Raw genomic sequence first — 24,842 nt, 5'->3', positions numbered from 1 at the left:
GACAACAGTGGGTTTGGTTTGGTGCTTTTCCTTTATGTGCTTGCTAATATGTATTTATAGGTATGATTTGTTTAGTGTCCATCTCTCCCATTAGACCGGCCCTCCCTGATGGCAGGGACTCTGTATCTTTTGGCTGCCAGGAGTCGTCAATTTTGATTTCTTGAGGTCATTCAAAAAATCTGTGCTTACTTTCTGGAGTATTCTGCTCCATTTGAACAGAGGAGTAAGGAAAACACTGGAAAGGTTTCTAGAAGCTAATTTTTTTTTTTTAAGAGGATTGATCCAACATATGTGAGCACTGGGACATTCTCCTGCATGCTATTGGTAATATATCTTTCTGCCTTTCCGAAACCCGACAAGCACAAAAGTGAATGTGCCAAATGGAGATGTTCATTCCAGGACTTATGATTCTTGCTTTAGGTTAATGCTGAAGCATTCAACTGTTTTTATATTAGTTAAGTCTTTTCCATTTGCCAATGGTTTCAATTGCTGGATCTCCAGAAGGGTCAAAAGTCCTAACTTTCAGGTAAGGAAAGTTCCCCAGCATCAAATATAAACGCCAGTCAAACCTCTTTAATTAATATAAGTACTGAACGAAGCACGGTCATAATTGCCTTAGACAGCTTTCCTTATAAGGAAGAAAATTGAAAAAAAGTTTCTCTATTTTTTTTTTTTTACTCAAAAACAAAATTAATTATTTCAAAGTCCAGTATGACTGAGAGAATTCATTTTCTTAATATGGAGTGGGCTCAGGGGTGATGGGGCAGGGAGTGGACATGCAAGAATGACTGTATACTGCAAACTTCTGGCAAGCTCTTTGGCCTATTGGTCCATAGCCAGTGTTTTTCTTCATAAATGAATTCCACATTTTTATTAAGTAAAGCATTTCTTTTTTTTTATTTGAAACATATTTCAAATATTTTGTTTTATGACGTCCTGGAAATTGATACAATTCCTTCCAGATCAAGAAAGATGGAAAAAAAAATCAATTACATTTTTTTTTTTTGACATTTAGAGTGATTACATACAAATTATGTCCCAGTTTACCCATTACAATGAATATCATTTGACGTCACGGGTGGACAACTCGGACAATCAGAATAAAAGGTGTCCTTCTGATTAGATGGATCATTTACTTTTCACAAAAAAGCCACAAGTGTTTATTAAATTAATATATGCCCATAGTGTGAGGTGAGTTGGAAAAGGCTACGTAGTAGGAATTATAGATTTTAAATTACAATCAATCTTTTTATAAGAAAAACCCTGCTAGGATGAACCAATGCACATCTAAAGCCTGAAGTGAGCATCTAATATCAGATCCTTTACAGAAACAAGTTACGGCTTATACTCCAGAGAATGAACCTTATTAAAGTGAATTTTTTTCTGACATTGATGGAATTTTAAAGTTGGTCCATTTATAGATGAGTTAGTTGGCTTTATTCAAAAATGAAGGAATTTTTAAGGCCATTTAAATCATTTGAACTGTTAGTTCAGAATGCAGAAAACCAGCAACTAGTTGCTGTGGAGTTGATTCCAACTCATGGGCAACCCCATGTGTGTCAGAGTAGAACTGTTCTCCATAGGGTTTTCAATGGCTGATTTTTCAGAATTAGAGCACTAGGCCTTTCTTCCGTGGAGCTTCTAGGTGAACTCGAACCTCCTACCTTTAGATTAGCAGCCAAGCAACCGCTTGTACCACCTAGGGACTCGTAGAATACAGAAGGCTAGAGAAAGAAGGACACCTGGTGGTGTGGTGGTTAAGAAGTACGGCTGCTAACCAAAAGTTCGGCAGTTCAAATCCACCAGCCACTCCTTGGGAATTCTATGGGGCAGTTCTACTCTGTCCTATAGAGTCACTGTGAGTCAGAATCGACTCGACGGCAACGGGTTTAGGGGAAGAAAGCCCAGGCCAAACAGAAACTGGAGTTGTCTTCCTCTCTCTTCAAAATTAAGTTCTCAAAACCATCTAATGGGTTTCACTGTTTTCTTTCCAGCGCTTATCATAATCAGGGAGCTGCACATTTGCATTCCTAATGGACCTCTTTCCAAAGTGTGTTGACATTTCAGTGGGTTTTGAATAGCTCTAAATGCTTCTCTCAGTTTGGGCTGGTGCCCACAAATCTCCTTATATGGATCTCAACATATAGACTGTCTGCTTTACTCACAAGTTTTTTTTTTTTTTTTTAATCCCTGGGAATTTATCTTAATTGTACTCTTCAAGCGAAAACTCAGAAGTCAGATGACTCAGGAAATGAGCATCTCGACAGATATCCACACACAAGGTGGCATGTTAACTGTATCTGTGAAACTCAGGCCAGAAGTATCATCCCTTGTGTTGTAAATTCGCTTTTTGAGCAACTATTTTTATCAAAATGAAATAGGTTTAAATAAGACCATCAAGATAAACACAGGTTAGGGGAGAAAGTGGGAATCAAGCAAGACGCTCACCGTCAGAGTAAAGAGAACTCCTTGCCATTTGACTCCTCATATTTTCTCCAAGGACAAAGAACCCAAAGGCCTCCAGAGGAGCAAGGTCAGTTCTACCAACTTTTTGTAGCAGCGATAAAAATGCACTCCAACAGAAACACAACTAAAACTATATATATAATTTTTTTTTTTTAAACATTTACTCAGGTTCTGCTATGTTTCAGCTCTGTGCTGGGAGTGTGGAATGAATAAAAGGTCATCTCCGCCCTTAAGAAACCCACCATCTATTAGATTCGCAGAAACAGACAAGGACCTGGAAGTCAGCACCAGCTGTAGCAGGAGCCCTTCAAAGTGATATCTAATACCCTGGGAGTTTCAGAAGAGGCGTCCCAGAAGAGGAGTCATGGGAATTGTCCCTGGAGGGATGGATGAGAAGTTAGCCCCTGGTTGTGTGAATGTGTGTGCAGGGTGTAAAGAGTGGTTTGGGGTTACTGATGAAAGGGTCTGCAAGCAGAGTAAACCATCTCTTCGAGGCAGGTTGTCAACACAGGCTGAGATATTAAACAATTACTGCCATGCCTAGCTTAACGTGAAATGGAAACAATCTCTTTGGATAATAAAAATCCTTATCTTGAAATATATGCTATCTGATGTGCTTCCCCAATCTGGGTGATTCTCTTGTATGTGTCAAATGGGGAACTACATAAATTTAGAACTTTTAAGACAGATGTTTCCAGTATTTCATGTAAATGGCTGAGTTACAAACTAAGAGAACCACTAGACAGTCTGAACTGGCCGACTTAGATCCCTTCTGAATTAGAGAGCTATGGAATTACAGGGAGACAGACACTTGGGGTAAGTGACAGGGAGGCCCTGGGAGCTTTGGCTAGAGGACTCAGCATTTCTTCCAGAATCAAAGGAGCCCTTCTCGGCCCTATTATCCTACATTAAGCTGCTTTGGAAAAGGTAAAGATGGACCCAGAATCCGGCCCTAACTTTTTCTTATTCTGAAGCCTTTTCCGAGACAGGAAGTTGGTATAGTTGATTTTTCTCTCAGTATTTCTAGCTTTTATTTTTTATTTTGAGCTCAATAAATACAGACAGGCATTAGATGTGTGTGTGTGGGTGGGGGGGAGGTGGTATTTTAACATTGTTATGTAGTATTCCGTTGGAGATACTGAAAGTAGTTTTCTGTGTTTAGTGTGAGGCTTACTCTCCTTTTTAAATCCTTCTTTTGCAACAAATTAATATGGGTTCCCAGAAAGCAAGGTCCTACTTCAAAGCATTGTGTGAGATGCTGCCCTAACAAGATAATCAATAGATTTTTTTCATTACTCCCAGCACAGAGTTGAAACATAGAGATTGAAAGATAGCAGATAGTTTTTTTTTTTTTTTTTTGGGTCCACATTCACTTGAAACCTTTTGATAAAGTACATTGTTGTCCCCTAGTTTCTAAACCGATATTGGCAGTCACTGAATGCACCCTTTCTTTCAAAAGGAAAGAAAGGAAGGGAGAAAGGAAGGAAGGAAGGAAGGAAGGAAGGAAGCAGGCAAGCAAACCTTGGCCATCCTGGCTTAAATATGAAAACGAAACATGCTCAAGACAAGGTGGCTTCACGCAGCCAGTCACCCACCCCAGTGTTCTCATCTGGGCTCCCTCGCTAACTGTGTGCTGCTACCTCAAGACCCACCGCTTCTGTGCTTTTGCATATGAAATATGAGGCTGTAAAAGTGTCAGCCTGCTTTGGTCAGGAATAACCAGTAAAAAAATAATTGGAGGGTATTTAATGCACGTGATGCACACCTTTCATAAGATAATTAGTCCATGGATCCTTAGTATGCTTATGCCAGGAAGAATTTTGAGGTGTGGAGAAGTTATAATACAGCTTATTAAATACAAGAGTTATAACATAATTCATGTTTCCAAGACCATTCCTAGCAACTTAAAAACCTCATCACATGCCCTGCTTCCATAATATATAGCATTTCCACACTGCGGCTGTTTTAATAAACCGATGGCTATTTCCCCCCAATCTGTTTGCTTTTAGTGGAATTTTTTTTTTCCTTCCTTCTCCAAAGAAGCTGGCATTATAATGTCAGACAAATGGCTAGAATAACCATGCATTGCTCTAGACACCAGTGAATAAAATATATCAAATATTGCATATCCCTTGAGTGTGTTATTCCACTTAGAAAATGGTATAATTGACTTCAGATATTATGTGGGAGAAATCCAAGTATTTTTGAGTTGTGGGGTTATTTTCTGGTAATTGCCCGACTTGAAACTTTAGTTTGTCAATCAGACAGTTCTCTTAGCCCTGTGTTTTTTTTTTTTTTTTTTGTGGTAGGGGGAGGGGGCAATTGAGGAGAACAGAGAAAATGGCTAAGCCCCGCAGGTCTTTTTTCTTGTCATACAGTTGTTGTCAGAAAGATTCGCTATTATGTCTGGGGATGGGTGAACTCCGTGGCATTTTGCGTTCAGTAAAAATGTCTCAAACCATTTTTCAAGCATTTTGAGGTTTGGCAAGAGCCTGAAATCCATCTTGCCAAGCACTTTCCCCCCTTAATTCTTAAACCCATGTGTCTTTCAAGGGAAATTTAATCCTTATGTTTCTGATTCATTTACACTTAACTCATCAAAATGGTGTTTTGTAAGAGCTATTTGATGTTCAAGAAATCTTATGAGCTTCTCTTTTTATAAGTCTGAAAAGCCTTTCTTTCTGAGAACCAGAAAATTGTATTTTACCAGCTGTAAGCCAAATGATTTGAGCTGTGCTAAAAAACCAAGAACCTGCTGAATTTAGGAGGCAAGAAAATAGCAGACAAAATTGCAGGAATAAATATCCTCGTGTGTCCGCCCGCTCATACATCTAACAAGACTTCTAAAACTCACCCTTTCCCTGAAGAAGCCTATCCCGTGAGGCCTATGAACAAACTATAAAGCTGAAACAGAAATGACCTGTGTTCCTGTGGCAAAAATCCCCATGGATTCTGAAGATTCCCAGTTGAGACACTCAGCTCAGAACCAACAGAAATAGAACCTGTTGCACTGATTAGAGCAAAATATTACCAAGGAAATAAAATAATCATTGAATGCTAGAACTAGAAGGAACTTATGAAATTTCCAGTATTCATAAATCTTCAGAAATCCTACAAAACACTGGCCTATTCCACCAAAGATGGCTTAATATACAGTGAGAGAAATGGAAAAAGAATGGATGGGGGAGGGGAGGGGGGAAGAAGGAGGCAGAATGTTAGTTGAGAAAAGAAAGCACCACACTCATCTTAACATGATTTACAAATGGCAAGAATGATTTCCAACACGCATATGGAGCAACTCAGTGTAAGATCCAGACATATTAGCACCAGAATATTTCCAAAGTGCATTTTCCAAGCACGTAACAATCATCAATTAGTTAGAAACATCCTCTCAAGGTCGGGAGGCATAAGAGTTCAACTCTGCACAAGAGTGCATTGAAGACTCCCAGGAAGCAGAGTAGCCCGGCACCTGTATCATTACCACGGGGACAATCACTGGGTTAACGGGCTGTGAAGGCTCCTGTGATAAAGCATTATGAAATATGCTGCCGCCATCACACTCTCAGATGTCAGATTCTGCCGGTGCCCCTTGTGCCTAACCGCTGAAAGCTGCTTTGATGGAAAAGGATGCAAAGTCATTAAAACAACTATGAATTACCCTTTGCTCTCTTTTTTCAGAACCGTAATGAAGTGACAAGTTCTCTGTGGTCACAACGTGCCAGAGTCTCTAGACTCTAGAGTGCAAGAGCAGGGCTGTTTGGGAATTGTGGTCTAAATGCGTTCCCTAGGTGGGGAGGACGAGGGAGGAAGCAGCGAGTTTCAGAGCCCAGAGGTCACATCCTGCAGGTGGGTGGGTGCCGGCTCTGGGTTGACTCCCAAGCTCTGTCCTCATTAGACACACGCTCAGTGTAGAAAACAGTCCAGTGCAGGGAGAGGGAGAAAAGGAGAGAGGGGTGGGAAGTAGAAAGGCTGACTCCTGGAACGTGTGTTGTTGTTGTCGTTAGGTGCCTTTGAGTCAGCTCTGACTCATGGCAACCCCATGCACAACAGAATGAAACGCTGCTGCGTCATCTTCATGATTGTTGGTATGCCTGAGTATCAAACGGTACTCTGTTATGATCCATAGAATTTTCATCGGCTAATTTTTGGAAGCAGATCACCAGGTCTTGCTTCCTAGTCTGTCTAGTCTAGAAGCTCCCTTAAGACCTGTCCACCACTGGTGATCCTGCTGGTATTTGAAATACTGGTGGCATAGCTTCCAGCATCATAGCAACAAGCAAGCCACCACAGTATGACAGACAGAAAGATGTGCGGTGGCCCAGACATTTACCCCATCTCATTTATGGCCTGTGACTGTGAAATAACCCACCCCCCCACACTAACCAAACACCAGGGAGTTTTGGGCTGGAGGTAGAAAGCAAGCTGCCTTGTCTGCCCCTGCCCCTCCCTCCAGACCAGAGGGTGAGGTCTTTGCACAGCCAGATGCCCGAGGACTCGAAGCTTCTAAAAGCCTGGCTGACCTTGGGCCCTGCTCCTGGCTCCTCTGTGCCCTGCATGCCTAAGTCTCTCTTGGCATTCTCCCGACCCCACCATCCCCTGGAGCCAGAGCTTAAAAGGGGACTGAGAAGCATAAGCTTAAGCAAAAAGATGGAGTCCCTGGCCCTGGGCAGACCCACTGGCCTGGCATGCCTCCCTTTGTCAGAGCCTGTTCCTGGCCTTGCCACCATATAGCTTTATGACACTGGCCAGTTCTCTTCACATCTTCAGGGGGCCTCAATTTCTGAACCAGTAAGATGTGCAGGTTGAACTGAATGATCTCTAAGGTTCCCTTCTTATCAATGCTTTTAGGATTATAAGATTATTATTCTACCGCTAAGAAAGTTCTGGATGGTGAGAGTGAAGCCGAATCAGATGATGTTCTTTGTAATTTGTCCACTGGAGCTTCCTTCATCCCCTCCATGGAAACCAAACCAAAAAAACAAACCCATTGCCATTGAATCGATTCCTACTCATGGCAACCCCATGTGTTACAGAGTAGAACTATACTCCATGGGCTTTTCTAGGCTATTATCTTTATGAAAGCAGATCACCAGGTCCTCTCCCTTGATGCTGCCAGGTGGGTTTGAACCACCAACCTTTAGGTTAGTAGTCAAGCACAAACCGTTTGTGCCACCCAGGCTCCAACTCCCTCCATGGAAGAAAATGGCTAAAAAGCAGCCAATTACGAGCAGGGGCAAGACTCTAAATTAAATGTATAATAATTTGGCCAGAGAGAGGCCACTGTGTAATCCATATTGGGATGGATGCTGATGAGAGCAAAACTAAAGGCAAAAGTGCAATGCAAGTATAATCTACATCTGCACTTATATTGCTTGGATTTATTATAATTGCTGTCATTATGATTAATTCCAGAGGAATTAAACAAGGTCAGCCCTTGATTGCAAAGCGTTGCTGAAGTATTATGATAAATAAGAAGACCAAGAAAAGGCAAAAGAAAAATTGTTTTATGCCACTTAGAAAAGAAATCTACTACTTAACTAAAAAAATAAAACAAAACCCGTTGTTGTCGAGTCAATTCTGGCTCATAGCGGCACTATAGGACACAGTGGAACTGCCCCATTCAGTTTCCAAGGAGCGCCTGGTAGATTCGAACTGCCAACTGTTTGGTTAGCAGCTGTAGCACTTAATCACTATGCCACCAGGGCTTCCCAGGGGGTGAAAAAAAGGCCTGGCTCTTCCTGATGCTTAAAGGAACTGCTTTAAAGCAAGACCTTCAAACTCTTTTTCTGGCCAAGGAGGAGATGGTCACATACAGTACAGCCTGTGTTATGATTCTCTCCTCACCTCTTCACCTGCTCACTGCTTTACCTGTACTCTGTGACTCAGTTTATCTTTCTGGGAAGGAACTGTTAAACAACAATATTTTTCACTATCTTACTGATACCTGTAATATACTGTTACCCAGATCTCCAAAAAAGTCAACTGGTTCCATAATTAAATATTAACATTTGCTGAGCCCTTACTATGCTATGTGCATTAAAGACACCATGAATTCCATTGCCTCCATGAAATAACCGCAGCTCAGAACATTTCAATAGGTTGCCAAAAGTTATATAACTAAACAAACAAACAAACAAAAAAAGCCATTGCCATCGAGTCGATTCCGGCTCATAGTGATGCTATATGGCAGAGTAGGGCAGAGTAGAACTAATCTACAGGGTTTCCAAGGCTGAAGTCTTTACGGAAGCAGACGGCCACATCTTTCTTCCTCAGAGAGGCTGGTGGGTTTGAACCACCAAATTTTTGCTTAGCAACCCAGTGCTAAACCACTATACCACTAGGGCTCCTATTACACACCCAGCAAGTGGCACAGCCAGAGTCTGGATCCGGATCTGTCAAACTCCAAAACCTGAGCTCTTCAGCAGTCACAGGGCACAACTGTATCAGGCCATACTGATTTTGAATAAATAGGCTCCAGTTTTGCAAATGAGCTTGTTTTGCAGGCCTTCCTTTAATGGTAGGATGGGCCTCATTGAGGGCAGAGGACAGAGACAAGTGGGCAGACAGGCGTACAAGGCTCCAGAGAACCAGCTGGCTTCTCTGCCATGTCAGCACGTGTGTCCAGCCCAACACGACTTCAATTCTTTAAAGATTTTTTATTAAAAAAAAAAAAAGTTCATAGGCTCTAAAGTAGGAGCTGCTGTAAAACACAATAGCTCTTACTAGGCATTCTAGCTTATCCAACACAGACTCTTGGCCCTATTTTCCAGCTTCCATTAAGATGAATGATTGAGTCTATGTATTATTAGATAACTTGGCATTCATTTGGAGCCATATTATTGCCTTTTCCAGGCTTTGCTTTTTTGGACACATCCAGTTCTATTTCAGTCATTCAATGGAAGAGAAAAAATTATAAGGTAGAATTCGATTTTTGGTACCGTGTGAAAGGAAAGAAAGACTTTACAGATAGTTGGATGGGTCTTGGCTATTGTATAACTACTGTAGCACTCTCCATAATGATAGTGAACTATTGATTAATTCTTCTTGGGTGTAGTGCTGCCTCATCAATCATTAAGTAAGCTTTCCTGCCACTGTCGGTACAGGAAGAGAAGACGTATGGACTTGTTATAAAGTGGATGTGTACTATGCAGTGGACTCTGAAGTGCTAAGTCAAATCCATTTCAGTTTTTAAGGGTGTAAGTAGTCAAGGAACTGCTCTCGTTGTAATCAACACTCATGAAATACACAGTTTTGAAAAGCTGTGTTTTAATCAGACTGGCAAAGTCTGTTTAAAACTTACAAACTTAAATTTGGACCACAGAATTTTTATTGGCCTGGCTCACATTTATCAGTGCCACCCATTTTTCTTCTCTCTCTTGGCTATTCCCCACATCTCTGTGCTAAAACCATACGCTCTGGTGATCCAATGCCTGTTTTGGCAATCCAATGCAAAAGGAGTCCGTTTGGAAGGTCAGAGTACAGTTCTCGACTTGCCTACCCTCTTAATGTTACTATCTGTCTCTTAATGTTGACTTGGCCTTCCTGACCAGTGCTTACTAAGTAAAATCAGAGATAATTTGTTTTTACCAAGAATCTTGATACAGCTGCTTAGGGCCCATTTCCAACATAGAGTTGGGGGCCCAAGCATGCAGCCCTTGACCCTATCACTACTTCAGATGATTCCACCAACATCGCTATCACATCTCTTTTCCATTTGCCACTTTGGAAATCCTCTACTCTTCACTTTCCCAAATCACCATTTTTTACCACCTGAAAAGATATTATGCAAAGTTGATAGCAAGTAAACTTGGCCTTGCCCAACAAAAGATATGCGCTACGCATGTTACCGCAAATATAATCTTCCTTTAGTCAAGCTGGGAACAGAGTCCCGTTCTCACTACTGAATTCACTCATCTCCATCTCCCTTCATTTTCTCATTCACAAAGCCACAGCTGAGCACAAATGCAAGGCAGGGGTCTTTTTTCTAAACTATATTGTACTGCATCATTCTTTCCACTCAGGTCACTGGGAATTTGGCAGGTTTTACTGGTACTGTGGAAACCCTGGTGTTATAGTGGTTAAGAGCTCTGCTGCTAACCAAGAGGTCAGCTGTTCGAATTCACCAGGTGCTCTTTGGAAACCATATGGGGGCAGTTCTACTCTGTCCTATAGGGTCGCTATGAGTTGGAATCGACTCGACAATAACAGGTATTGGTACTATTTCCCACCTCACTTTTATCAGAACGGTACTTTTACTTCTCTGTCTTTAGCACCCCACGTGATCTCAGACCTGTTCAGTTTTCTGAATAAGAACATGACATAAAAGAAGGGATGCTGGTGAAAGAGGAAGCCTGAGGAATGTTGGGAATAAGATGCCCAGTTAGAGTATGAAGAGTTAGTCGCCTGCAGTAGTTCTGCCAGGAGAATCTTGTCCTGCCATCCTCAGTAATAGCAGCAGCTAAGATTTAGTCCCTGTGATCTCATTATATGCCAGGGGCTTTACAAGGTTATCTCTACCCCTCACAACTCCATAAAGTAGGTATGGCTATCCCCATTTTACAGAGAAAATAGAAACTTTGACAAGAGAGGTTAAGTGGCATGCCAAAGTCACACAGCCTGTAGGTAGAGAAGGGATTTGAACCTAGACCTTTTCAACCCCAAAGTCCATATTCTTTTCATGAGACCTCACGATGGTCCTCTGATCAATAGATGTCTGCATCCCTAATGCCATAGCCTTTCTTCATGCCATGTATATGTCCACCAAGGAAAATATGGGTGAGAACAAGATAGAATACTGAGTTCAGCACTGACTCAGGGTTAAGCCGAAGACGGACAGTTGACTGTCCTCTGCTCTGTGCCTGGCACACAGGGAAAAGAGATCCGTGCCTATTCAGCTGTGCTATCAAAGCCCTGTGTTTCCTTTCGCATGGTAAGGTGTGAAGCATGGCCCTGGGGACACCTTTGGAGGGCAAAGTTGCCACTCCAGCCATGCTCCAAGAGGATGTAAAACACGAACATGGTCACCAGGATTCTTCAGCTGGGTATGTGATGACTTTCATTGATGGGCACAGCCATTAGGCCCCTTCCTTTACCAAGTCATGACGGTGGTGGAAAGTTTGCCAGTGATGGCGAGGAAGACCTAGTGTGGATTGGACTCAAGAGGCTACAGCTTGTGAGAACTCTTGCAAATTTGGGCCTTAGTTTTCACATCTATAAAACAACATACACACACACACACGAATACAAGAAAACTAGGGAAATCTGAATAAGCTCTGTGGATTTTATCAACGTCAATATTTTGGTCATGATATTCTACTGTTGTTGTTGCGTGCTGTCAAGTGATTCCAACTCATAGCAACCCTACAGGACAGAGTAGAACTGCCCCATAGGGTTTCCTAGGATGTAATCCTTACCGGAGCAGATCGCCAGGTCTTTTCTCCCATGGAGCCGTTGGTGGTTTTGAACCACTGACCTTTTTGTTATCGGCTGAGTGCTTAACCATTGAGCCACAAGGGCTCCTTGATACTGTACTAGAGTACTGCAAATGTTAGGAGTCCAGGGATGTAAAAATGGTTAAAGAGCTCGGCTGCTAACTGAAACGTTAGAAGTTTGAGTCCACTCACAGGTACCTGGGAAGAAAGGTCTGGCATTCTACTTCCAAAAAATCAGCCATTGGGAACATTATGGAGCACTCTGACATGCATGGGGTGGTCATAAGTCAGAGTCAACTCCATGGTAACTGGTAATTGCAAGTGTTACCACTGGGGGAAACTGAGCAAAGGGTACACGGGATCTCTCTCTACTATTTCTTACAAATACATAAGAATCCACAATTATCTCAACAAAAAATTTCAGTTAAAAAATAACAACAATCAAAACACAAGCTCCAAAACAAAACCATCACCCAAACAGTGAAGTTAACGATTCTTACCCCTCTGGGTTAACATGGGGATGAAGTTAGATAACACGAGTGCAACCCAGTATTGCAACTGGTGCAGAGAGGAGTGGCCGGGCCAGCACTCCTTGCCTCGCCTCGCTGTCAGTCACAAGCAGGCATTTCTGATTATGGGTGAACAACTCTGAGCCAAGACAATATAAATTGTAATGCTCTAAAAAAAGAAATCATGCCTTCTTTATTCCTGAAGAGTCCCAAGCACATACTTGGCACTCAACAAACTATGCATAATGACTAATAACTCTCACCACTGGTTTCGCTTCAGCTCTGGGTAATTTTTCCCCATAGCCACGCATAGTTATGGGCCTTCTCTATGTAAAATTAGATGGGTGCGTAAATACAAATCTCTTTACAATAAGGCTGCTACCTTGGAATTTGGCTGAAAAATAGAGGTATTGTTTGGGAAAATTAACTTTCTAACAAGCACATACAGTTTGGCCTTTCACAGTCTTGGAAGGTTTTAAAAATGTAGCTTTAAGTGTCATGTAAAATTTGAGTTTCTGTTAAAATTATAGAAACATATCAAGCAGTCATGCAGTCTTTCGGGGGGATTAAATTAATTACAAATCCCGTTGTGCACCATATGAGAGACTGTGTTTTTATCATCATTCTATAGCCTAGGAAACCCTATGGGGCAGGGTTTCCTAGACTATAGAAAACTACAGGGTCACTATAATTCAGAATTGACTCGACAGCATACAGCAAAAACTCATCAGAAGGACATGGGGGACCTTTCGGAAAAGTGTACTGGGCAGGTAAGTTCTCTTTTGGCTAGTCCATCACTCGTCTTCACAGACTCGCTGAGGTAATTATTTCTCAATGAGAAATTCTCACAGGTAGCATCTGAAAACTAGGAATTCTACCACAGAAGGAATCTTCATGCCAAAAAGACAGAACAAAGCAAAGAAACAACTTTCAACGTGGAGGAAGATACATGCCTCTTCACCCTCCCCCCATTCATTTCTTCTAAGGCATTAATTCATTTTGAATTCGAAAGGTACTTTTCTCTGAAAAGCTATGCCAAATTCCATTCAGCAAAAATTTTATAGACCGTGAACACACATACAGAACTCTCAAGCTGGAAGAGACTTTGGAGATCATCTAAGATTGGCTCTGCAAATGGGGGTTGGTAATCAGAGACCACCTCATCCTCTCCCTCATTTTCAAATGAAACCCAGAGAGTTTTAAGTGACTTGCTCAAGGTCACATGTCAGGATTAGAAGTTAGGCCTGTGGACTCCCAACACATCATGCCGTTTCTTCCAAGAATTACCTCTCTCGTTCTCAGCTCTGCCCAAGAAAGGAGGGAGAGGAAGGGAAGATTCATAAAAGCCAGGATTAATTAGATCCGAAACATGCATTAAATAAATAAACATAAACACTTTTCAGGTTTATGACCCAGACCACAATGTGCATCCAGGTTTATGATGAACAAGACACAATAAGCCAAAGAGAAGTTTGGAAGACCGAAGAGTCAACAGAAGTGTTGGACTTTCTCTCTAGCTCCTGAGGACTTCAGTTCATAACCATCTAATGCTGGACTATTTCAGAAAGCACTCAGCTCAAGCAGTGCATCACAGTACCAAATATATTTTATGAAACACACAGAAATGTGGTCATAATTTTCAAAACATGTCTCTAGATTCTTAGAGTATTCAACACATGATAACTTGCCCCCTCTCCATTTATTTAGTGTTAACACCTTACTCTCAAATATTAGCTAGCTGTTCCTACGGCAAATGAAGCAACCCTCCCACAATCCCAACATATTATCTTAAAACTAATTCAAGAACAGAAAGTCTTAAAGATAGCCCCCCGATTAAGCTAATTGTCACAGGAAACAACCTGAAGTTAAAATTCTCAAGCGAAGGCATAATCGCTGTTCACAGTCCCTGAAACAATAGGTAAAAGCCTGTCTCGACTTTTGGTGATCATCATATATTATTTACTTTAAAAACCTTCTGTATATACCGAATAATAAATGGAATACCACAATCATTAACTCTTCATACTCAGCACAACACACCCAAGAGTTTTCCAGGCATTTAGAATTTACCAGTTACACTAAAAATGCCATCACTTCATCTTTTATGAAAAGACAACTGTTTTGAGCCATTTAAAAAAGAGAGAGAGAATACTAGTAGAAAATAATACACAGCTGTGATAATATCATGTTTTTTTAAATGCCATAATATAATTTTACTTTTAATAATAAAAGATAAAAAAGGGGCGTCTGTGAATAATTAGAGATTGCAGTCTGAAGCCAGTTACAGTCACCGCAATTGATAATAAACTGAAAACCCCTTGAGAGCAGGTAAGTGCTTTGCAACCCTGACCCCCTTGCTCTCACATTACTTAACTACCCTGCGGTTCTTGCATTACATCACCATTCAAGCGATTGGTTCCTGCATTTTAACTCTCTCCCTGTCTCCTCCGATTAGGAGCGACACCGCAGCACAGAAACTTCGCTCGAGTTTGCTCTTTCTTGCTTCAGTTTTTATTTGTGGCCCTTTTTGCTGCGGTTGCTTTGGCTTGCTTTGCTCTTTTGCCCAGCCCAGCCTCTGTTCCACTCATTCAGGTCGCTGTACTAGAACAAAAACTCTTATCAAAGTGAAAAGAAATGCCTCTCCGGGGCAAGAAGAGGAGCGCGGAGGGACTGGGGAAAGAGGAGAAGGCAGAAGAGGAGAAACAAAGACGGGCAGAAAGGGGAGAGGGGGAGAAAAAGAAGAGGAAGGGGAGGACGAAGACTCAAGGGAAAAAAGGTGGTAGGGGCAAAAAAATCTATAAAATCGGAAAAAAGAAAAGAAAATTAAAAACAAACCTCATGGACATCACTGAGGCTGAATTCCCTGCTGAGGTGCAGAACATGAGAGCTCTGGAATGAGTGTGTGTAGAACTTAAGCCAAAGCTTAACTAGCCTGAGTGAGTCATATCCTTCCCATTTGATTCCAGGCCAAACGATGATGTAATGCGCTGGCCCTTCTCTTGCGCCTTGTTCTGGCTCTCTCCCTCCAGCTCGCTTGCTCTCTTTCTCCTGGGCTCGCTCTCCTCCCCCTTCTCCTTTTTAGCTCAGTGCTGGTGAAGTCACCATTTAAATCTGGCAGAACTGAAGCAAAAATTTCAATGTAACCAAAACAGCCCCAGGCTGAGTTCCAGACTCAGGGAGCCTCGGTGGTGCAATTGCTCTTGGAAACGGGTAAACAGAGGGGGAAACAGTGCCGCCTCGGGACGGCCCAACAGCTGCCTTGGAGCTTAGAGCAGGACCAGGAGTTCTGCACTCAGGGGTCGATTGGTCCTGATAAAAAAAAAAAAAAAATGCTGATTAAAAAATATGTACACAGTGCCCATGTGTTTGGAGAAAGGGAAATAACAATAGAGATATGTCGAGATGAAGAAGCAGGGGTAGGAGAGAGTTTGTTGGAAGGACGAGGTGTGAATAACCATCACTAGTTTCCAGGCTCTCATTCAGGCTCTCATTCAGGACCAGGTGACATGGTTTCCATGGCCCAGGGCCCTTTTTCCTGGAGCTAGATGGGATTTTCTGTTGCTGAGTACCAGCCACCGCCCCTCCAGAGATTTCTCGCATCTGACCTCCCTGTCAGCAAGGGCAAAACCGCTTCTGGTCCAAACGCGTGCGGGTGTCTGGAGCCATCAAGGACTAGGACATCACAAGTCACTTCTCCATATGCCCATATATTGGTCGCTTTTTTACGTGCTGCAGGGAAAAAGGCCTTAGTTGCGAAACACAAAGCTTGCCTTGATAGATGAGCACCCCGCTCTCAGGTGAACCCTCCAAAGAGGAGGGAACAAAAGTACTGCTCACCCTCAAAGTGAAAGACGAGCCACCCCTTCCTCAACCTGCTGGAGGGGGGTGCCGGCTGGTGCGGGTGGGGCTGTCTGGGTTTAAAGAGGATGACAGGGAGAACAAACAGTATGTGTGTCTCTTTTTTAATTACAGAGTGAGGAAAAACAGCTGGCGGGGGTGGGGGGGAGACAGGGGGAGTCGAACATTATCCTTCACAAATGACAGTGAAGCGCTTTTAAATTGCTGAATTTCACCCCTCACTTCACACCTCTCCCACTCAGGACTTTACCTAGAACAGTCCACACATCTAGCCGCTTCGTGAGCCCAGCCTTTTAAGCCTATTTTCTCTCAGTTTGCTATTTCCCTCACCCTTTAAGCCTCCTTCAACAACGGAAAAAAATAAAGACAACATAATTTTAAAATTGGGAAGTTTGCTACTTTTTTTTAATACCACAAAAGCAGAAGAAAGGCATGGTGCTGCCGTTTATTTTTTTACAAAAATGATCACAGGTTTTGCTCCAATCATTGCTCCTTCCTAACAGATGACAGCAAGTCAATTGCTTTTCTGACCAGTAAACCAGCTGGTAGATACGGACATTCATCTCTTTGCTTGTGGCAAAGCAGAGAAGGCCCTGATTTGTCAACTCTATTTTCAGAGGAATCTCTTAGTTTATTAAAAATATCTGCTAGGGAATAGGGTGGAGGGTGGTGGCTAGGGCTCTTACTCTGGGTCCGTTGGAATTTAAATCACAGCTTCAGGGAATATCACCGATGAACTCAGAGCAAAGAGTTAAAAAGCAAGGTCTGTCCAACAGTCTCCATGACCCCAGGGAGGTGGGGAAGAGCTTTCTGGCGCAGGCTGCCCTCTAACTTGACATCCTCAATTGATGCTGATGCTACAGTTGCTCCGAGTGACACCTTTATCAAGGCAGGCAGCTCTGAATTAGAGGTGATCAGCCGTAATTACAGCTGGCGCCACCGAAGCCCTTGGCCTGACAGCAGCAAATGTGGTTGTCATAAAGTTTGGTCCACCATGTCAGTGGCCTGTATAACTCATTTACGTCTGACTCGCCAAGCAGTCATTGATTTTTCTACCACTGCAGGGAATAAATAAAATTTTCAATAGTTCTTATCAGCCTTTATACTTTCTCCTTTTTAAATAAGACATTTACCCTGTTGCTTAGTATAAAACTAAGGACTTTCACATTTCCTTCTCCTTTCCCCTGCCCCCCGCCAAGCCTACTTAGTTTTAATACTTAAATGTTTTCTTTATATTATTACTTCATGCATATCAAAATGGATATGTGGTGGAGCTTTCCAAATTTACATCATCCTGTAACTTTAGTGGGAAAATGCTCTTTCTAGGATTTTTCTTATACCACGGACAGGGGTTGGGTTAAGCTGCTAGAGAATGGGCCCTGCTTTTTTCCAGGGAAGTAGGTAAAAGAGACCCTGTATTGTACCAATTGTACCACTGGTAGCTCAATGGTAGAGTTATCTTCTGTGAGGGAGACCTGGGTTTGAATCCTGGCCACGTACCTCATGTGTAGTCATTACCTGTCTGTCAGTGGAGGTTTGCATGTCACTATGATACTGAATGGAGTCCTTGTGGTTAAGAGCTCGGCTGCTAACCAAAAGGTCAGCAGTTAGAATCCACCATCCACTCCTTGGAAATCCTACGGGGCAGTTCTATTCTGTCCTGTAGGGTCTCTATGAGTTGGAATCCACTCAACGGCCACTGAGTACAATGCTGAACAGACTAAGACGAGCTAGGAAGAAATGCCTACTGATCTACTTCTGAAAATGAGTCATTGAAAACCCTATAAACCCAAAATGTTCTAGTCCCCAACCAATCATAAACATGGCAGAGGATCAGCGTTTCCTTACATTGTGCATGGGGTTGTCATGAGTCGGGGGCCGACTCAACAATAGTCAACAACAACGGGTTGTAGGTAGAGATTATGTAAGGGTACCTTTTCCTGTACTTTCCATGGAAAGTAAAGTAGGAGATGAGAGCTTTGGCCAAAGCCAGGCCCAGACCTGTAATGAGAAACACCAGCACTGTTGCTCCTGCCAGGGGAGGAAGGGGCCAGGAGGTTCAAAGGTGGCAAGTGTGCCTCTGATCACCAAGTGACACGGCCAAAGGCTTCAGTGCTTCTAGAAAGCAGCCAAACTCCAACGGACCAGGAATGTGCGACAGCACCTGACAAAGCTGCGGAGCCAAAAATATGCCAGAACACACTGACACCGCACTGAAACGTCTTTGGAGTGCTGGTCTGAGTTTAAATCAATTTCAGAGTTCAAAGGGGCCTGAATATTTACATTTGCACTTGCTGGTCCCCACATAAGTACCCCCCCTGCCATTTCCAAGTCAGGCATTTTCTCTGGATGCTGTGTTTCTCCTTATTTGAAAAGAAACCCTGCTTTCCTGGTTTCCTTCCCGCGAGTGAGCAACAGATGATGGAGAAAGAATATCCTCTTCCCAAAAGGAAATTCCCCTCAGACTCAAGAGCTTTCCTTTTCACCCATTTGGCCCTCTCCTCGCCTCTCCCCCAGCCCACCCCATGCTCTATCTGCTTCTCTGAGGAAGAGGGACTTTGGAGATAGGAGCTGTAAAATGCTGTAATTCCAGCGGGAGTCTTCTTAGAAGTAGCCCCCGGCCAACAGGGTAGGCCTCCAGATTAGCTGGCTTCCTCAGGAATGCTTACAACGGCCTTCCCTGCAGAACGTTTCATCCTTGGGGAGAGGGTGGCGGGTTCAGAGCAGCTGTTCGGTGTAACTCACTCACATACTCCCAGCTCTTGATGAAATGTTCGGCTCCAGAGAAGTGGAAACCTCAGAGATTTGAGCTCAGGCTTCATAATGCTTTTGGACTATCTCCAAAACAACCCAATAGAAAAGGCACAACTTCGATTGCAGGAACTGAAAGGCACAGAAGCAGACTAAAGTAAACTTTGTGTGCCTGGGTGAATTTCTGAGCTCAAAGGCATGGTGGAATATATAGTAAATACACCAAACAGTAACTAGCAGCCTTCTTAGAGAAAGCTGACTTTTTTTTTTTTTTTTTTAGGTTTGAAATTATTCTCCTCAAGGAAAAGCATATCATCTTCCTTCAGACATTGTTTTTAAAATTTAACCCATGATTCCTACGGTCCCAGTGGAGTTTGAGGGGCCAGATAATTTCAGAGTTAAATAAGCTGTAATGACTATCACATGTACCCAGCCGTAAACCTAGTATTATAAATTATTCAGAAAAAAGTGGCATCTCTTCCTTTTTTAATTTACAATAACCATCCAGGTGGTTTTCTAAGGGCTCCTTTGCAAATTGCTTCCAGCGAACCTTCCGGTCACAGACCACTGCACACCCACGTGGTGTCATTCAGCATTCCCTTCAACTTGGGTGTCCCGTGTTTTCACAGTGGACAGAGGCTGAGGAGCTGTCCAGGTGAACCTGTGCAGCAGGTGTTTTGGAGACAGGATCTCCTAAACGTGTGTGCGAGCGGGAGCGTGCTGGTTTAGATGGCTGGGCCAGCAAAAGCCAGCTCCAACACTCCTGGGGAGGAAGCGAGTGAGTGGTCTGTCCTTGGTTACTCCCTTTGTGTGCCCTTCTGCAACTCCCTCCCACACGCCAGATCTGGCATCAAGTACCCTAAGCCAATTTGCTGACCTTGCCTGTGTCAAAACCTATTTGGAATATACTGAGCTGACAATGTTAAATGTATTTAAGACAAAGGATTGAATCTCTAATTATGGAGCCATCATGAAGCCTTAAAACCAGTTGCCATCGAGTCGATTTCGACTCATGGCAACCCCATGTGTGTCAGAGTAGACTGTCATAGGGTCTTCAATGCCGAGTTTTCAGAAGTAGATTGCTAGGACTTTCTTCTGAAGCGCCTTGGGTAAATTCGAACCTCTAATCTTTCAGTTAGCAGCCAAGCTGTTAACTATTTGTGCAGCCCAGACACTCCCTGTCTCAAATACTTTAAGGAAGGCTTAAGGGGTAGGTAATGGGAAGTTATGAGAGTCCTTTGATCCTCCATAAAATATTATCATCTATTCTGCCTACTCACAGCTTCATTTTTCTAATTAACTTCTACTCCATCTTTAAAACGGATATATCACTGTATCACTTGAACCTATCACAATGTCTGAAAGACAGTCCACACTCCATGAATATTTGTTCAATAAATGAATGAGTGAATGAATGAATATACTCCTCAGCTCAGGTATTACCTTTCCCATGAACTCCTTCCTGGCTCTACCAGGCTAGGTGAAGGTTATCCGTTTTTCAGTGCTCCTTCGCATTCTGGGCCAGATTCCACCCCAGCTATAAGCTGGTGATGGAAAGAACCCAGGAGTCCCTGGGTGATGCAAATGGTTAACACTCTTGACTTCTAACCAAAAGACTGGAGGTTTAAGTCCACCCAGAGGTGCCTCAGAAGAAAACTCAGCCACTGAAAACACTATGAAGTACGTTTCTACTCTGATGCGTATGGAGTCATGAGTCAGAGTTGACTCGACAGTAATGGCAACTGTAAAGAAAATATTTCCATGCTTGTCTTCCCCCAAGAGAAAAACTATACTCTCTTTGTATTAGCTTCTTCAGGGCAGAGACTATGCTTATTCGTCTTTGCACCCCCAGCACCTGGCAAGCACCTAGCCCACGCATAGTAGGTCCTCAAGAAACTTTACTGAACCCAGACTGGTACTGGCACAGGCTGCTGAGCCTTCCCTGGATTGTTTCCCTCAATAAAGTTCTTTTTCTTGTTACATTCCTATTCACACTTTTCCTGTTATTTCCCAAAGATCTGAAGCATCTAGAAAACTTGCAATAGTAAGAAATTCCCAGGAAATCTACTAATTGGTCTTTGCACTATGCCTTTTCCCCTTGAAGGGCCTTATGGTTGTTGTTGCTGTTGTTAGTTGCTGTACAGTCGATTCTGACTCATGGTGACCCTATGTGTGCAGAGCACAACTGTTTCATAAGGTTTTCAATGCTGTAATCTTTTGGGAGCAGATCGCCAGGCCTGTCTTCTGAGGCACCTCTAGGTGGGTTTGAGCTAACAACTTTTTAGTCAGTTGTCTTAACCATCTATTGCTGCTATAATAGAAATACCACAAGTGGGTGGCTTTAACAAAGAGTTTATTTCCTCACTGTGAAGTAGGCTTAAAGTCCAAATTCGGGGCGTCAGCTCCAGGGGAAGACTTTCTCTCTCTGTTGGCCTTCTTATCAGTCTTCCCCTGGACTAGGAGGTTCTCTGAGCAGGTACCCTGGGTCCGAAGGATGCACTCTGCTCCCAGCACTGCTTTCTTGGCGGTATGAGGTCCTCCTGCCTCTCTACTCACTTCTCTCTTTTATATCTCAAGAGATTGCCTCAAGACACAGTCAATCTTTAGATTGAGTCCTGCCTCACTAACACAATTGCCACCCATCCTCCCTCATTAACATCATAGACGCAGGATTTATAACACCTAGGTAAATCACATCAGACAACACAATGGTGGGCAATCACTGGATACTGGGAATCACGGCCCAGCCAAATTGACGCACACATTTTTTGAGGGACACAGTTCAATCCATGACACCAATAGTAGAGCGCTTAACCATTTGTGCCACTCAGATACCTTGAAGGGCCTTAGATCCTTCTTACTTGTCCTGGGGCCATGTGGTGGGGACACCAGAATGAGCACCCTGAGGTTGATGTCACAACAGCTTACAAGAGACTATTTCTACCAGTCCCACCATGAAGCACCCAGGGGAACTGAAACTTGAGATGAGAGGGACTGGACATTCTCCTATTGGTTGGGGTGCTTTTTGCATGTTTGCTGAATCACCCTAAGAAAAGGGACTTTCATGGTGGTTGAAAAATGTCATCCCTTTGTGCACTATAAATTCAAAGCACTGGGTGTCTTCTTGCCGAATATTCCTCCCAAATACTTTTCAATTGCCTTCTGAAAAAGATTAGTTACTTGTTTGGATGAACGCCCTGAAATTTTACTATACTGGCTGCTTTCATTGTTAAACATTTTCAAGTAACTAAAGAAAACTACAAAAGTCAGAAGGAGTCTGAAGAGGTTTTGATGGTATTAGGAATAAAAAGGAAGGCTTAATTCAGGAATTATATTTGTGGGTTCCTCTTTTTTTTTCCCCACAGGGATTCCAGCTGTAGAGTATGTGTGTATTTAATAACTGACCTTTCCTTTCACTGAGCAGAGAAGTCCACCAGCACCGATTTACTAGGAGAGTTTCTGCAAGGAGAATTAGCCCTCCAACACTTATGCCTGGTGGGGATGAGAAAACCCCCCTTTTTTTTTAACCCCAAATCTGAAGTTCTTGGGCCTTCCAAATGAAATTATCTATGTTTTTATTAAAAGGGCCCCTGTGTTAAAAAGTTGGTTTTGATAAGAGAGAATGAATGAAAGAGAAAACTGCTGACATAATATTTTGGTTTCCAAACCCACTTCCACATTCTACTGTCCCTCTCAGGCCTGTACATGACTGTGGTTTCTCTGTTTACACCAGAACCTCACAGAAAGGTGCAGTTAATCCTGCCTCATACTGAAATTAGGCTCTTAAAAAAAAAAAATTACACTGACTCTTTTGCGTGAACTAGTATATGTTTCCATCTTTTTAGAAGCTCAATAGTATATGATTTATAAATAATTTAGATTTGTCCTCTCCAATCCCATGAGAGGGAAAGTAGATATTACGATGCCTATTTTTTTTTTTAAGAGGTCACTCCTTGGAAACTCTATGGGGCAGTTCTACTCTGTCCTATAGGGTCGCTATGAGTCAGAATTGACTTGATGGCACTGGGTTTGGTTTTAAGAGGTCTTTAGGTTTGGGAGTTAAAGGTGCTAAACTCCTCTTTCTCCACGAACTTGAGAATCCCTCTGGCATTAATAGAAATAGGAAGGAAAGTGAGGCTCAAGCGATTTCTGGGCCAAGCTGAAGGCCTAATTCCTTTCCTTTAGTACTCACCCAAAAGAGAGAGTACAGCTTCAAGTTGGCCTTAGATCATACCTTTCTTGGGCAACAAATTCCTCTGAGAATCTAACGAAAGCTTCAGCTCCTTGTTTGAACCACTGACTGCGGGTTAAAAACTCCCAATAGAAAAACCATGATCTCTTCGTATTAAACATCAAGCTCTGCTCTTTCACAGGTTAAAAAAAAAAAAAGTTGGTAAACAGAGATAAATCGCAGTGTCTCAAAGGCTGGTCTGGCACTACAACCAGCAGAACTAGGCCTTTCTCTGGCCCAGTGATGCTCGGATTTGGAGTGCCTGAGAATCTCTGGGGAACAAGGTAGAATGCGGATTTCTGGGTATGACTTTAGAGATTGTGTAGATCAAGGTGGAGCCCAAGGATATGCATTTTTAAGCACACCTCTGTCTTAGTTATCTAGGGCTGCTACAACAGAAATACCACAAGAGGATGGTTTTAACACACAGTCTATTCTCTTACAGTATAGGAGGCCAGAAGTCCAAATTCAGGATGCCAGCTCCAGGGGAAGGCTTTCTCTGTCTGTCGGCTCTGGGGAAAAGTCCTTGCCGTCAATCTTCCCATGGTCTAGGAGTTTCCAGCACAGGGACCCCAGGTCCAAAGGATGCACTCCCCTCCTGGTTCTTCATTCTTAGTGGTAGGAGGTTCCTCTCCTCTCTGCTTGATTCTCTCTTTTATATCTTAAAAGAGATTGACTCAAGATGCAACCCAATCTTGTAGATTGAGTCCTCCCTCATTAACATAACTGCCTCTAATCCTGCCTCGTTAACATCATAGAGTTTAGGAGTTACAACACACAGGATAATCACATCAGATCAAAAATGATGGACAACCACTCAATACTGGGAATCGTGGCCTAGCCAAGTTGACACACATTTTTTGGTGGGGGGACAATTTAATCCATAACAACCTCCTCAGAGATTCTTATGCATAGATGACACGTTAAGAAAGACTGAGTTCTACATGATTCTGTTATGATGATAAAAATTTTATAAACAAAATAACATAAACATAGATATAAAAACAAATAAAAGTTAAACATACAAATAAATATAAAAATGAATATGAATGCAAATAGAAATAGAAACATATTATCCCTACTGTTTAGGCTCTAAAGAAAGGAGTTATGACTTTCCTTCATCTCTATGTTTAAGGTAAAAAAAAAATCTGTAATCTGTCCTAAAATTATTGAGCCTTTAAAAATTGTCTATAGTGGCTTTCCAAAACAGTATGCATACAGTGCATGGAAATAAAACATATGTTTCACAGTGACATAACAGCCATGTAAATTGTCTATGGAATTATAGTCTCCAGGACCCCTGATAAGATTAGGGTTTCCTGACCTGTGGCCAGTTTCGAAAGGCATTTCTCTCCTCTGTTTACTATCAACTCTTCCAGATGTTTATTTTGCAATATTCCCAGTCCCTAATGGGGGATTGAGAAAGTGACAACAATCACAAGAGAGCACACTGGGGTGGGAAAGTAATATCAGTGATGACCGAGGGGCCCATTGCACAATACCAGCTCATGACACCTCTGGCATAGCTTTGTTATCCGTTTGAACTTTTTGAACATCAGCAGTGGTCTTGGATCTTGAATGCTACAGAGGAGAAGG

At 42.6% G+C, this 24,842-nt stretch overlaps 1 protein-coding gene across 7 annotated transcripts in view; it reads right to left on the bottom strand.

The window, feature by feature from the left end:
• CREB5 (cAMP responsive element binding protein 5) overlaps positions 1 to 24,842 on the bottom strand; it is a 471,478-nt gene that overhangs the window by 135,246 nt on the left and 311,390 nt on the right. Inside the window, exon 1 of one of the 7 annotated variants that reach the window (XM_049894550.1) lies at positions 15,242 to 15,356. The exons of the other annotated variants lie outside the window; for them this stretch is intronic. Coding sequence (XP_049750507.1) covers positions 15,242 to 15,288 — 47 coding nt within the window. The 5' untranslated portion in view covers positions 15,289 to 15,356. Of the gene's footprint in view, positions 1 to 15,241; positions 15,357 to 24,842 lie in introns of those variants that run through there. 7 annotated transcript variants of the gene reach the window in all.

This window comes from Elephas maximus, chromosome 8, assembly GCF_024166365.1.
Source record: "Elephas maximus indicus isolate mEleMax1 chromosome 8, mEleMax1 primary haplotype, whole genome shotgun sequence".
Taxonomy (NCBI): Eukaryota; Metazoa; Chordata; class Mammalia; order Proboscidea; family Elephantidae; genus Elephas; species Elephas maximus.
This window is presented reverse-complemented; position numbering and strand designations above follow the sequence as displayed.